This window comes from Silurus meridionalis, chromosome 1, assembly GCF_014805685.1.
Source record: "Silurus meridionalis isolate SWU-2019-XX chromosome 1, ASM1480568v1, whole genome shotgun sequence".
Classification (NCBI taxonomy): Eukaryota; Metazoa; Chordata; class Actinopteri; order Siluriformes; family Siluridae; genus Silurus; species Silurus meridionalis.
The window spans coordinates 11,814,849-11,831,172 of record NC_060884.1 but is presented as its reverse complement, the minus strand read 5'-3'; the positions used below and the strand labels follow the sequence as shown (position 1 = coordinate 11,831,172).

Sequence of the window (16,324 nt, the reverse complement as noted above, 5' to 3'; positions counted from 1 at the left end):
CTGAGAGCTACTCAGGGCTGCAGTTGACATTTCCTGCTGATATGCCTTCCCTCCTCGTTTATCGTTCGGTGACTGCCCCTTGCTGTTTTACTTCCAAAGAGACGACAGCGTGCAACCGAAACAAGCTAATCATCCATTAGTCGGCATCCAGGGCTGACAGGAGCGCAAGCTGGGGTTTTCAGCGCAAAACCGAGATCAGAGCGCTGAAACTGTCACGCGTTATGGCATCGGAATGTTCTTTAAAAAAAAAAAAAAAAAAAAAAAAGACAAGGAATTCCAAATAAAACAAACGGAAACAGAACGATTACAGCTGGTGAATGTAATTGAATGAATTTAACACACATTAGAGGATTTCAATCAAACAAAATCAGGGCAAGAAGTCTTTCATACGAGACATGATTGATACAGAGTACAAAAATGATTTTTTCAACCATTTTACACTTCAAGAAAAAGAAAAGATGTGTGAATTGTTTCAATTCAAACATATACTTCTCAACACAGACAAACCAAATGACAGTCCATTAACGATCATTTCAGCTCGGTAGATCCCTGTGAAGATGTCGGCATGTCCTCGTCGTCACTGTCCAGTTCTTCGGTGCTCAAGATGCGTACGGTACGCTGTCGGTGCTCTGCGTCGCTTGCTGCTTTTGGGATTTGAACTCCATCCAGAGCGACAGGGAGCTGGGAATCAACCGTCTTTCTCAATCCCTCCACCTCTGCCTCACGCTCTCTCTCTGTGCTGCTGGAGGGAATGGGTATTTCAGACACGTCCTCTCTGATCCTCAGCTCCTCCTCCAGCCTCTCTCCCAGCTGCTCGATCAGGTTTTCTCCATGCTCATGCTCCTGGGACCACGGTTCATCTGGTACTCTTTTTCGCTCCTCCTCTTCGCTCTTAGGAACACTGCTATCAAGATCGTCTTCTTCATCACCACTGCTGCTGGAGTTTTCCTCTTCTTCTTCGCTGCTGCTGTTAGACTCACCCTCCTCTTCACATTCTTTCATATGCTTGTTCACCCCCTCCTCCTCCTCCTTCCTACTCTTTATTTGCTCCTCCTGTTCCTCTTCTATCACCAGCTCAGCGGCTTCCTCCAGAATCTGCAGCTCCAGGTCCAGATCGTTCTTGTGCAGCTCAGCTTTGCGTAACGCTTCAGCCAGGGCCACCATGTGCTTGGACCTGAAAAGCAAAACAAAAGCGAATGAAAAAATCTTTTACAAAGATACACAGGACTGAATAAAAGATCTATAAATGCACCGTGTCCCTATCATAGCCCTCTCGTATCCTTTTTTTTAAGGCTTGGTCTCATTTCCTTCAGCTTCACAAGTCTGCTTTAACCCTTGTGTCCCCGTTTTGTGTCAAAATGCAACTGTGGCAGCGGGGGGCGCGGCTGAGCGCCGGTTTGTGAATGGAGGGCGAGGCAGAGGGAGACAAGCGAGAAGAATCGCACACCTGCTGGGAATGTATCTAATCAGTGTTCCCTTCTGCAGTGAGTGAGGTAAAAGGAGAAGATGAGTGAGAGAAGAACGCTGGGGAGAGAGGGGTGTGTGTGTGTTTGTGTGTGTGTGTGTGTGTGTGTTGCTGAAAGTGCAAAAATCAAATAAAGAAACCTGGTTTTATTGAAACTTGTCGCCGCCCCACTGTTCTTCCTTCCCCCGAACCGTTCGCTCTCCTACAGCAGCTTTACGCGATTGGCTCATTTTCGGTATTAAAGATGACACAAGGAGAAATTTACAAATGATGAAAAATCTGACCCCAGCTGCTTTCTACAACAATAAATAAAACAAATAGCTGAATTCGCTGTTGCACGACTTCTCATTCGCACCTAATTCTTGTAGGCGCTTTCCTCATGATACAAGATTAGAATCTACACTGCATCAGCTATAAGCTATGACCACCTGCCTAATATTGTGTTGGTCCCCCTTTTGCTCCAAAAACAGTCCTGACCTTTGAGTATTAACTTCATTAACTTCTTCAGCAGTTTGAGCTACAGGAGCTCGTCTGTTGGATCGGACCACACGGGCCAGCCTTCGTTCCACGATTGCATCAATGAGCCTTGCCCGCATACGACCCTGTTGCCGGTTCACCACTGTGAACATCCTTCCTTGGACCACTTTTGATAGATACTGACCACTGTAGACCAGTGAGTGACAACTGGAGATTCTCTGATCCATCACAATTTGGCTCTTGGTAAAATCCTTACGCTTGCCCATTTTTCCAAGTTTGAGGACAAAATGTTCACTTGCTGCCTAATGTATCCCACCCACTAACAGGTGCCATTATAAAGAGATAATCAGTTAATCAGTGACTGTCAAACAGTCATAATGTCACAATGTCACAATGTTATGCCTGATTGGTGTATGGACAAGTATCATAATTATTGGCGAATATTATATATATATTGACTATATAGACGGCCGTGTTCGCATATGTGATCCTTTGTTTTTCATAAATTAATTCATAATTAAGTTTGATCCAAAGCATCTGATCATTAAACCCGTACAGCTCTCACAAAATGCCGTGTGATGCTTGGTAAACCTTGATCTAATAGTCTAGTTTAAATAAGATTAAATGAGATTCAACTTTATTGGCATTGTGCAAGGTACATGTACAGAGCCAATGAAATGCTGTTAACATCTAACCAAAAGTGCATAAGTGGCGTATTTACAATAAATAGCAGTAAGATGGGCAGTAAGTATGAGGTCCATATACACAGGGGTGAAGGTGATAAATGTACAGAAATTGCAGTAGGTAATAATATATATGGTATATGTAGTAATATACAATATACTGTGCAAAGATTATGCATAGATAGACATGTCAGTGGGTAATATACTCAAATGACATGATATAGTTTTGTACAAGTATGAATGTATGTATGATACAGTATATACAGTATAAATACACGCGGAATGTACAGTAGTGCAAAATGCACAGAAAGTGACAATACCGTATTGAATCGGCTGTTCAGTGCAGTAACAGCCACAGGAAAAAGCTATACTTCATTCTGTTTGTGCGGCTCTGAGGCACCTGTAGCGTCTCCCGATGGGAGAAGGGTGAATAGTCCGTGGATTGGGGGGAGAGGTATCTTTGATAATGTCCTTTGCCCGTTGCAGACAGCCTTTGTATTGTAAATGTTTTTTAAAGTGGGTAGCTGAGTGCCGATGATTCGTTGGGCAGTTTTCACCATCCTCTAAAGGGCTTTACGGTCCGAAGCAGTGCAGCTGCTGTACTACAATGAGATGCAATTATAGAGGATGCTCTCAATGGCACAATGGAAAAAGTTTTCCAGTATCCTGTAGCACAGACAAGCCTTAGACTTCTCAGAAAAAACAGGTGCTGTAGTGCCTTCCTGATCAGGATAGATGAGTTCAGAGTCCAGGTGAGATCCTCAGAGATGTGGACTCCAAGCTCAGTCAATGTAAATGGGAGCGCAAGTGTGATTGCCGGCTCATCTAAAATCCACAATGACCTCTTTCGTCTTCTTGGTGTTGAGTTCCAGGTTAATGTCCTTACCCCATGCTACTAGGTGCTGGATCTCCTCCCAGCACCGACGGCCCAGCACCGTGGTGTCATCCGCAAACTTAACGATGATGTTTGAGGTATAGGCAGGTACGTAGTCATAGGTGAAGAGGGAGTATAGAAGAGGATGCTCTGAGTACACGGCCATGGATGCAGTCAGGGCCGGCTGCTTTCCATGCATTCACCCTGCCCAGGGTAGCACGCACAACAGAGGTGGAGAGTACTGTTTGAGTGGTTGCTCATCTGTTAATTGCTCTGCATTGAGCATGGGCTCTATGTTCCCTTTTTCAAAACAAGCATAGTAGAGGTTGAAGCAGAACTGGTTGGTGGTGCCTCGCTGGGTGGTTTGAGGTCAGTGATGGTCTGAATCCCTTGCCACATGCGTCAGGGGTCAGTAGAGTTGAAGTGCTCCTTGACTGTTTGTATAAATGTTTGGATTCGCAGATTCCACTCCTAAGATTGGCTCCGGCGACGCTGTAGACCTCCCGGTCTCCAGACCTAAAGGCTGTGTTGTGTGCTTTGAGAAGAAGACGAACCTCTCGGTTCATCCAGGGCTTCTGATTGGTGAGCACTATGATGCTCACTCACTCATACACAAAATGATGTTCATTTGTGTGGTCACACGATCCACACACCTTTTGATGATGTGGTTAAGAACAGAATACCAGAACATCTACTGTATCTCCTGGAAATTTGAAAGCCGCTTCATCATCATCATCAATGAGGATCATATCATATCAGATCATGCAGGATATGGAAGGACAAGGAAGTTTACTTAATGTGAAGTTAAAATGTCTATGCAAACGGCACAACAAACAAAAATAAGCAAAAGAATGTCATAGTATTTTTTTTTTAAAGGTACAACAGTGGACTTCCTCAGCTCATTATCAGTTAATGATATTGAAATGGGCACTGGTAGCATAGTTGGTAAGATCGAGTCACTGGGTCTACCCTTTCCACCCCATTGTAAAAGGTCTGGCCATACCCCTGACTAAAGGACAGAACACAAGGGTTTAAAAAAGGCATTATATTTGTCATTATTATCCTTAATCAACTAGACAGTGAACCTTCAGTGTGGGGGGATAAAGTGCTTTTGTTTCCAGACATAGCCTGTCAGATAGACTTAGAGGTCTTGTGTGAGTAAAGGAGGCAGTACACAGGCGATGTTAGCATTCACCTCACAGAAAAGCTGTCTCCATGGCTACTGTTGGGAGAACTCCGTAGTAGCACTTCGGTGCATGCTTATCAGCCTTGCTCTCTGGTGGAATAATTATTTTAGGAGAGAGACAGTTTCTCACACTCACTCACTCACTCACTCACTCACTCACTCACTCACTCATAACACACACACACACACACACACATAGACAAAGTTACTTGCAGAACTCACTTGTGCACACACACCATTTGTCACATTGCAGCACATCTCTGCTTCTTCCGTCGCTATTTTTTACCCTGCAAACACTTGTGGCCATGCCACTTGTAAAAAAGAACATAATACTTACTAAGCATAGTGCAGTGCTTTAAATAAATACAATGGCTTTCAAGCTCTTCTGTGGGCAAGGGTTACTCCGAGTAACATGACAAAGCGCCACTTCGAGAGGAAAGAAAAATCTGCTACAATGCACTGCATGTAAAGCTTAGAATGCAAAGGGGGGGCCCCCAGGATCATGCATTATTCATGCGCGGAACAAGTCCGGGGCGCTGCCAAAACTCAAGTGGCTGCTACTGAGCACTCCAGACAGCTAGCGGTCTACATTGGCATGGTGATTATCGGAGCGTCCAGAGTGCTTTCAGGGTCGCGGCTCATTCGCCAGGGGGTGGATTGGTGTTTGGTTTTTGGGGGGTTGGGGACGAGTAGAGGCGCAGCCATCGGCGCTTCAATTAACCCACCACCGAGAAGCGAGATGCCTTCTTATTAGGGAGCGGGGATAATGATCTCCCGCTTGGTGAGCAAAGCGAGCTATTGAGGCTGGGAGATTTCAGTTAATGCATCTGGAGAAGGCTGTTTATACAGCGCTTTAGCCTCAAGTGCTGCCACTCAGGAGCCACAGGTTTGAGGATGGTACACGGCGGAGGAAAGAGCAATCCGTTACAGTGAGGCAGTGGAGAGCGGGTTAGGGAGAGCGCGGTCGATTCCGTGTTTGTGTAATTGTGCAGTGAAAGATTGACAAGGTAAACAAACTCCACAACTCAAGAATGCATATCTACAAACCCTATTACATCACTCAGGAGAAAAAAAAAAAAAAAGTCACAACACCCATAAAAGATAGATTTTGCAGTGATCGTGCAATCAATAATGCCTAACAAGACTGCAAACAAGGACTGGAAAACCTTCGGGATGAAATCTAATCTCCTGAGAATTCTAAGACGCTCGTCTGTAAAACATGCGAAGAATTGTGTGTAGTAAAGAAAATACAAATAAAAAGCAGGATCACGTTCCTTACTGTCGATACACGCCAAAGGAATAATGTGCTTCAGGCCAAAGTTGATTAAATGACAGCATTCATCTTCAGCGGTGTTCTTACAAGATGGCCCCAAGCCATGAGCTTCACACGGTCCCAAACATGGCATGCGCAACATGATCTCATGAACAAACCTGAAAGCATCTGTGCAAAGCTCCTCAAGTGGAGAGTCCAGGTCCATAAAAACCAGTGAGGTGCTTCCTGGAGCGATGTTTGCTCCAGGAAGTCCCATGGAAGTAGCGGCACTTCAAACACATGCGGTATTCTCTTTCTCCCTGTGGGAAGTCATTATTGAGTTAGTGCTGCAGAGGCGTGCTTGTTTTCTCTCTCTCTTTCTCTCTCTCTCTCTCTCTCTCTCTCTCTCTCTTTCGTCCCCCTCCTTCTGTGCTAAGAGAATGTGTGCTTATGGTGCAAACAAAGGCTCCTTTTTTGGCTGAGGGATAATGTTGTACGTGATTCAGTCACTGGAGCGCCACCGTTGTGGTTTGCAGTAATTAAGTGATGAGAGGAGGCTTTCAAAGTTGGGAGAGAGGAAAGAGAACACATTTGTTCCTAAAAAAAAAAAAGAGGGATTACTTTAATATTAGAAAGGGAACTTGTGGTAAATTACTGAAGCAAAAACTACAATGTATGCCAAGGCTTCTAATAAACATACGAGGAGGAAGCCGGCCTGCACCTTTAAAAGACTAAAAGGGAGTACACTGGAATGCTCGGCAAGGGTTTAACAATTTCTAATAGCGTTTTATATGCTTCTTCACATTCAGGTTTATTGCGGTGAATGTAAAAGATAACGACGTCAGCTTTCGATGGAATAAACAGCCAATAATGAGAAAATACGACCTATCGAATGAGCTCATGCAAAGATTTCAGTCGATACTACAGTCTATTCCACATTTAGTACATATTTGCTGTTAGAAGAACCTCCACTCTTCTGGAAAAAGATTTTAGTGTGTGCTTGTGGGGATTTTGCGATTCAGCCAGTAGTAACTCACTGATGGAGGGTGAGAAGGTCTGGGGTGCGGTCAGAGTTCCAATTCTTCCCAAAGGTGTTCAGTAGGGTTGAGGTCAGAGGCTTTAAATCTGGCCACTCAATGTCTTTCACTCCAACTCTTATCTTTATGGAGCTTGCTTTGTGCACAGGGTCATTATACTGCTGGAACAGGTTTCGGAAAATGTAAAGCTATCGCATCCAAACACATCATATACAATTGTGTGCCTCCAACTTTGTAGGAACAGTTTAACAAGGAACCACATATGGCTGGAAAAGTGTCTCTAGGTGTCCCAATATAGTGTATATATGTAGAATTAGCTCATATCTCTGAGTTGAAGTGAGAGAAGACTGTGTCTCACTAGCAGTTTGAAAAGATCCCACTGCATCTTTTCAATAACTGGCTTCATCTTCCTTGCATGGTAGTTTTCTTATTGGCTGGTGAATGGCGATTGACACCTGAATATTTTTTTAAGAGAATTCTCTAGAAATCTCTAGAATATCTCAGATACACAAGCTTCACTTCTTTGTATGTTTGCATTTTATTTATACTTGCTTAAAACAATAACAAAAAAAACCCTGGCTTATAATTTACTATTTAAAAACCTTTCAGAAGACATTATTGGGATGTAAAATAAAAAAAATAAAAAATTTAATAAAAAAATAAAAATCAGTAGCCTGGGCATCCAGCACATGCTGATTTTGGATGGTCATATTCCATTCTTCCATAACTTAAAATCTTGACGCAGTAACTAAACTACAGAAAAAAGCAATTCCTGTTTCATTAGATGGAGGTACGAAAGAGAGTCTTTTGCTTGCTCCCTGTGCAGTGGCCTATGCGTTAAACATATAAAGATGCCTCCCAGACTTGAATAACAATGTTTAATTCGGGTGCAAGTCTCACAGCGGAGCCACTGGCCAACGTCTCCGCTGATTCGTTCTCTCGAAGTCACAACCACAATTGTTAGTAGAGGATTATAATCATATACCAAACACAACACATGGTACTGGGTTACATGCTGGACTTTTCCCCTTCTGGGCTGGATGATGAATTTATCATTGATCCACCCATTACATTGGTTAACCGAATTGTCTATATAATCCCACAACAATCATGTCGTAACTTTCGAAGTCGTTAAGTTTGGCTCACTTGTTTTTCAAACAATGTGCAGAAGTCCTGAGAAACCCCACCCTCTGAAGCAGCGGGACACTTCAATCCCCACCCAAACATGAATTATGAAAATTCTGATACTACACTGCACTGCACAGAGGTTTTATGGATAGAGGATGATAGAAAAGGCAATCAACTAGATGGATCGTTACACGTATGCATCAATACTATTTGAAACAGATCTGCACAAATATTGCATTTGAGAGCTTTTAAAATAAACACTGTTTTATCTTTTTCTAAAATGTGCCTACTTGAATTATTAGGTTACTTAAACCTAGAGAAATGCAGGAAAATTTACCATCAAGCATTTTTTTTTTAATTAGATAGTAATACTAGCGCATATTTCCTAGAAAAAGTGTAAGAGGTAATAACAGGAGCTTGGAGAACTAGATTACAAAAGTTTTAGACATCTTTTCTGAAGCCATTCTAAGAAAAAAAACAAATACTTCCTCTTTTCCTGTAATGAGCCAAATGAACATTTATTATTTATTTTTTTTTTTTTAGCAACAGTAAAACCCTATAAAGCATTGCCTGCATTTTACAGCTTTTAAAGCTGAACACATCCAATCCAGTCTTACAAAGGAAAAAAAAAGGGCAAAACAAAGAACACTCCATCAAAAGACCTTTCAATTCAGACAACCATCTAAGCCAATTTCCCTGAGGGGGAAAAAAAAAATAAAGCACCTAAACCCCATTTGAGACAATTTCCAGTTTTAGTTCCTCGACTGCTTCTTAATTCTTTTATATTGTCATTGCCTCATACTGCAGGTAAAGGCTAAAACTCATTTTCCCACAATTCCCTAATGTCAAGTAATTTAATACTAGCTGAAACAACTCAAGTTTACTCTCTTGTGTGTGTGTGTGTGTGTGTGGACTGAATGGTTCACACCCTGACCCACATGGCCTCTGCAGGCCACCATCTCTGCCAGCTCTGTAGGACTACCATGGAGAAGCTTCTGTCCTGAAAGAGTAACGCTTGGCTCGTCACCAAGGTTCAGACAATATCCCGTTTCTCTTAGCCTAAAAGAAGGGGGGGAAAAAAAATAATACAAGCCCTGAAGTCCAGCACCCTGAGTTGCCATGGTCGCCAGTTGGAATCCGATTGACCCAATTTAGAAGTTTGGAAACAACCATAGGCACAGACACACAGAAAGCAGAGCTGGTGTTATCTTGTTGGCAGAAACGGCGTGAAGAAACTCCATGCGCTGGTTACTCCAACAGGAGGAAAGCGATAAGAAGAAAGTGAAAACAAAGTGCAGTCTTGCACCATTGCTGTGAGGCCTTGGCATCTCGACAAGTCGCTGAAGCCACGCTGAAACGAATAACGCAGCGTGAGCATGCCTGCTGTCTCTGCCTGGGTTTTTTCGGCTGAAATGGATAGCAGAGATTCCGTCTACTGCAAACCTTTTCTTCCGAATCAAAACAAAGCTAAAGTGAAATATAGAGTAAAAGGCTGAAAATCTGTCGGTCGAAACAAAACCATGCCAGTCTTCCGCTTGAGAGGCAAAAGCGCATGTTCAACTGATTAGAAATGACATTCGCAAGTGCGAGGCCATGTTGAGTGCTTGACTCGAGCAACAGCAAAAGGTTTAAATCGAAAGCTCTCGAAGTTCAAATGAAAACACAAGCAACAGTATATGAAACTCCGATAATATTGGCTGACATTCCTCCAGGCATGATGGATGTTAAAGACTGTGATAACTTGGCAGACGTTCGAGGTGGTGAATGTGACGAGGCATTCGAGCGACGCTGTCAGTCAAAATACTTGTTCTTCGCTCACTTCAGTCACTTTGTCCTGTTTCTGATAGGAGGAACCTCCCAGCAGCTTAAATCATTCTGATGCCGTTTTACGAGGTCATAAATCGCAACTTGACTTTTCAGCAGGCGAGGATGACCGGACGGAGGACTACTCCGAGCATTACCAGCCCTCGGCTGTTAGGCGGATCGTCGTAAATCATCCGGGTGAGGGAGCGCTCATTAATCCTTTTTGTCTATCGCAAAAGCAGCTGAGCGTCTCAGAGTGGCGATGAAAGATCCGGGGGAGCCTTCACAGGAGTGGAAGTGATCAGATAACGGCTCGAGCCGAAGCGTCACGCGCGGAATAACTGGCAGAGCAACGAAGAGTTTAAATAATCTGCTATCAGATCTGTCAGGAGTTGAAAAGCTCGCCACAACAAAGTGAGAAAGAGACTAGAAGAGCTGCCTATGCAAACCAAAAATATAAAAATAACGCTGGGGATTTTCATGAAAAAACTGTGGACTGGCAACGTCTCCTTCGGTTGTTTTGCATGACAAGTAATGCTGCTTCCACACGGCAAGCTGTTATGTTTAAAAAGGGAATAAAAACAACAACAAGAAAAAAAAAAAAAACAACAGCTGAGCTGCAAATCGATTCTCAACATGATGTCGAAAAAAACTAAAATATGGAAGCCGCAGTATCTTCTCCTTCAGCGAATGCCTTGAGGCTACGATGAAGAACCTGCGAGCGCGTCTTGCAATTCTAGCTCAAAGTCAGCATTTAAAAAAATGCTGGTTGTTTACTGAACTGTGAGCGAGAAAAAAAAAAAAAAAAAAAAAGAAGAAGATGATTCACCATTTGATCACGGGTCAATGCCGTCAATATCTCGGTTTCGATCCACTTCGCAGTAGATGAAAGGCGTGAAAGTAGACAGCGTGCCACGTTGATATTTAAAGACTATGGAAGGAAACTGTACTTCCTGTTGTTTCATCTTCTTGATGATTTCGAAGAGACTAATCGAGTTCTCCAGCATGTTGAATGTGGAGATTTTTCGCTTTTCTTCGCTCTCCTTGCTCCTTGCCTGTCATCTTTTTCTTGACTTGTTGTTTTGTAGCAGGCCCAGGAAATGTGCATTCCAACTCGCTGTGAATTAGTGAAAGAAATTAGACACCGGCAGAAATGTATCAAGCTCTAGATATTTTAAAATGTTGTCGGTACTGCGGTTGAGCAACATTGCAAACGCAGTTTTTTTTTTTTTTTGGCTTGAACTGAATCATGGAGCTGCTGAAAGCATGCTGGGTCTGTTCTACACATTGAAGGTTGTGGCAAAGCCAACAGAAGAAGTGTGATCAAAACGCAGTTGTGGTCAATTGCTAAACCCGTCAAACCTTGAAAGTGAAATAATCAGTTATTCCTGGGGAGGTTTTTTTTCTTCCCCTTTATCTGGAGCCTTTGAACCATTTATGCTTAATGCATATAGTCGATGCCTGGTCAAATTTACTGCATTTAAACCATTCTTTTTTTTTTTTTTATCTTGGCACAAATCAAGCCCTTTGTTTCTTTCGAGCAGGAAAATCAATACAAGACATGAACGCAGGTCAAATAATCATTCAATTCTTAATGTGAGATCATGAAAAGGGGCGGGGCTTACAGAGAGTGACAGCTAACATCAGAGAGATCAAAATGTTCTGTTCTGGCACCGGGAAATGTCCCCTAGATGTCCAGTCAGCTATCTTCAAAAAATGGGTGAAGACCAACCTCTTTCTGAAACAGCATTTATTTTCCCTGTTTGTTTCATGTAATTATGTATTTAAAAAAAAAGTTCTATACAGCCGCCCAAACACTTGTACGTCACTCTGGCACCAATTCTTACACTTGCACGCATTGTTCACGTGCACACAGTCCAATTATATCAAGCAGGTGCTGATAATCACTTGCATGTGTTGGAGTAAAATTGGGTGAAGAAAACCTGCTACCAAGGTGAGGTTGTGAAAGACAATGTCACAGCTCCTACACCCCGTGGCAAGACTGAGCGAAGCAACATACCACAAGGTAGTTATACTGCATCAGCAAGGTCTCTTCCAGGCAAAGATTTCAAAGCAGATTAGGGTTTCAAGATCTACTGTTCAAGCTATTTTAAAGAAGCACAACGAAACGGATGATGTTGAGGACACAATGGTCGGCCAAGGAAACTTTATGTAGCAGATGAAAGACACTTTGTGCTTACTTCCCTTTGACATCAGACGATACAAAGCAGGACTATCAGCAATGAACTGGTGGAAACCATTGAGATGTCTGGCCAGAAGTGGTCTTCATGGAAGAATTGCAGTCAAAAGCCCATGGCAACAAGGCTGAGTGACTCAACTATGAGCGAAAAAACATAGGAACTCAGGTGCAGAGTCAAAATTTGAAATATTTGTCTGTTGCAGGAGGCAGTTTGTTCACCGTTGGGCTGGAGACCAGGACATTAATGAGTGTCCGCAGGCAAAATTGAAGCATGGTCGAGGTTCCTTGCAGATTTGCGGCTACATTTTTACAAATGGATGTGGAGATTTGGTCAGGATTAATGGTGTCCTCAATGCTGAAGAATACTGGCAGATACTCATTAATCATGCAATGCCATCAGGAAGGCGTCCGATTGGCCCTAAATTTATTCTGCAGCCAATGCCACCAAGGACTATCTTCAGTGTAGAGAAGAACAAGAAGTCCTGGAGGTGATGATTTTGCTCCCACAGAGTCCTGACCTAAACATCACACCAAATATTGATTCGATTCGGATTTCTCTTCTGTTGATTTACTTTCCAGTTTGTTAATTGATAAAAAATTATTATGAACCATTAACACTTCTATTTTTCAAAGCGTACTTACTTTACGGCATATCTTTTCAAACCTACCTAAAACCTTTGCATAATACTGTGTGTCTATGTATGTATATGTATAAAAATCTTACCAAATACAATTTAGGTTGTATGGTCCAACACAACCCTGAACATCATGATTGATTTTTACTCACATTATTAATTGGCCATAAAAAGGCTTTTGTCTAGAGAAAAATCTGTGCCAGATATAAAAAAATAAATAAAAAAATAGAAGGTAGAAGGGGAAGAAATCCAGCGGGTCCTGACAGGTTTGATCATCTCTACATCTGGGCACCAGGCCTGTAACATCAGGCCCATTTTTCTCTGCTGGAGCTTTTACACACAAGACTACAACTTTGCCTGAATCCAAGCCAGCAAAGCTCATAGCTCATTACTCAATTATGTGCTCACTGGCTCCGATTTCTAACATGCAAGTAATTGTAGTGAAAGTAGTTTTTTGGGAATTTGGGGGTGGGGGGTGCATTACTATTTGTACCCACAACCAAACTAAAAAGAACTTCAATCTGAAAAGTCCAGCATAACAAACGAGAGCTTCATCATCATTCACAAATAACGAGCTGCAGAATTCTTCAGGCCAACACGGGGAACCAAAAACGCGACATCTAACAAGCTTTGCGATTCTGATTAAAGCCCTTATTCATACACTGACACAGTGTTGAGCTCACGGTCACATTCCAGAACAGGCTAAACCCACAAATTCTGCCTTTGTGCAGAAGGAAAACAATTCACGTTTAAACATTTTAATCCGACTTCCAGCTTGTACCCTTTAACACAGGACCAGATGGCGGTTTCAAAGCTAAAGTATTCATGTATACAGTATGTTTTACTCCCCCACACCCTATAGCATATGGGGCAATAATTGCCTTCTAGACTGACCTACACAAATTAGCTTTGGGCCACTTCACATTATTTGTTCCTTAATTACAAACCCGCCCCGTCTCCCGCCGCAACATCAATTTGAGTTACCCGGACTTCCCGTGCAGCCACATGAAAGGAAACGATGTGAACTTACTTAACCCGCTGGATCCAAACGCAGTAGTCTGTGATGTAGAGGTCGTTAAGGATGTAAGCCGGCTCGTTGGATCTGAAGATCTTATGGATGGCTAGCAGGCATTTCAGGACAAAGGCCTTACCTGGAATGAGGGAAATCAGTCAGCAGTCAGACAATAAAGAAAAGCTTGTTTACATAAATCAAAGCAAAGCTGGAAAAGAAAGAACATAAAGCGGTAATTCTGTGAGGGGAAAAAGAAAAGAAAAGAAAAAAAAAAAAAGATATAACCAGCCACTAATTGGCAAGAACAGTAGTCTTCTTTTTTTTTTTTTTATAAATAGAAGAGTTTAAAAGAAAATGTCTTGAAAACTGTTTGCTGACATTTCACCATTCTTCTGAAGAGGTGTAAGAATATCTTTCCTGCGCACAAGATAATAGAAAAATTGAAGTGTCATGAAAGGAGTGGCAGAAACGAAAAAAGAAAAAACGCGAGAGGATACGCCGGGCCTCTCGCCGAAATAGCCTGGCAGCCGGTGGAGACATTCCAGCCTCCTGTGAAAACAAACAGTGCTCTTGCACTGAGGAAAGCCTTGCAGAAACATTTGGTTCCCGTTTAAGACGGGGCTCTTACTCTAGCAGGAAAAAAAAAGACTTGACTGCTAGAGAAAGAAGATCTCTGGGGATCTAAGTCTTTCTTTAATTCTCTTTATCTTTACTTCTCTCTCAACAACTCCATGACCTCATCCATTCATGTGGAACCTTTTCCTCATTTCCTCTCTGCTCTGGGTTTTGTTTGTTTTTATAAATTTTTTTGAAAGCTTTTGTTTCATTAGCAGAGATGAAGTCACAGACTGGGTGGCTTTCTCCAGAACTTTAGAACTTGCTAGACTTTAAAGATGAGCTGAAAGTTTAAAATAATGTAAACCAGAGGGATGGGGATGAAAAAAATAAAGGAAGGCACATAAAGTGGCGGCAAATTTTACCTCAGAACTTTACCAGGAATAAAGCACAACTGTATTAGCATACCAGCCATGCTGTTCAGTAGGTTTAAGCTAATTCTCAGAGCCATTGTCACCGTGAGGCCTTTTTAAAATATAAATAAATAAACAAAATAAATAGGATAACTTCTAAACTCTGAATTATCTGTCTGACAGCAAGGTCATGCTAACCGACAGCTGTAAATTAAAAAAATAAAAAAACAACTGTAAAGGGTTAAAGATAGGGGTGTCCAATACCTTGTATGTAGCTATGCTAATCTCTCGCAGACTATATCACGCTTTGCTCTTGTGACTTTGGATAGCAAGGTGACACACGCAAACGATTATTCGATTTAGTGCGTAATCAGATTTCCGGCTGTCAAAATGGCCGTAATGCTCTTGCACGGTCACATCATCAACATCGAAACAACAGAGAGCTTACGCACTCAATGAATGTCCAAATGCAAGTAGACTGTAATGTTTCAAAGATAAGAAATCCAGACAAAAGAACTGGCTTTTTAATACATTTTTCGCTACTCATGTTAGCATGGACAGACTATAATGTGTTACATAAATTAACCTCAGGTGATAAAACAGACAATATTAGTCAGTTTTTTTCATTTATTTTTTTTTTAATGATATGGCTGATCGGGGTTTGGATATCAGCAAAAAAATTGGTCTTGCCATTCCAATACTTTCTGAGGGAACTATATATTAGTCGTTGGAACACAGTCCCTTCAGAAAGTATTGGGAAGACATCGACTTCACCAAATCTGTGCTGTAATTTGCTTCAGTGGAGCCTCTATGAATCAAACTCGTTTGTGCAGCACATTCCACAGATGCTTGTTTGAATTGAGATATGAAAAATTTGAAGTCAACACTTTGAACTCTGTCATGTTCTTCAAACCATTTGTGAACATTTTTTTTCCCCAGTGAGCATCATCCATCTAAAAGAAGCCACGAAATACCCAAACCATGAAATGCCCATGCATTCCTGGCTCCGACACATCAAACTGTAAACTTGCTGCCTAATATATCTCCTTCACCGGTGCCATTTTAAGAAGCAAATCAATGCTTTTCAATTCACCTGCCAGCAATTTTATCAGAATTTTTGATTAAATGATGAATATAAAATAAAAGATTAAAAGATATATTACATGAGATAGCTTGAATTAGTATCCACATTATCAGGAAATTAAAATCTAGCTGTGTTAAGCCTTTTGTTTCCGGTGATCAGATATATTGGAACATGTGACTGACAGCTGTTTCGTTTTATCCAGCTGTGCCCTGCTTGATTAATTGATTTAACAATTAATAGCTATTCACGTTCGAGCCTTGGATTACATTTGTGACTGCACTTGGCCTTAAAAAGCACAAGCATTGTGAATAGACAATACATTGACTTGGAGGGTCCTGAAATAGAAATAAAACCGCCGGTGTACTACCAACAACCAGACCCCAAAACAACAGCTAGTGACCTCAAAAGGACAGGGGTAAAGGCACCACAAGCCACAAAAAAATTTCAAAAGCAGAAATCTATAAGCCATGCCACAACATTGCCAAAAGTTCTGGAACCACGAATAACCTCTACCCGAATA

The 16,324-nt window shown here is 41.9% G+C and overlaps 1 protein-coding gene across 1 annotated transcript in view; it reads right to left on the bottom strand.

The window, feature by feature from the left end:
* Nucleotides 1-304: 304 nt before the first annotated feature.
* shq1 (SHQ1, H/ACA ribonucleoprotein assembly factor) overlaps nucleotides 305-16,324 on the bottom strand; it is a 67,526-nt gene continuing 51,506 nt past the window's right edge. The window contains exons 11-12 of the mRNA XM_046834633.1: nucleotides 13,771-13,891; nucleotides 305-1,174 (exon numbers count right to left, since the gene is read on the bottom strand). Coding sequence (XP_046690589.1) covers nucleotides 529-1,174; nucleotides 13,771-13,891 — 767 coding nt within the window. The 3' untranslated portion in view covers nucleotides 305-528. The remainder of the gene's footprint in view (nucleotides 1,175-13,770; nucleotides 13,892-16,324) is intronic.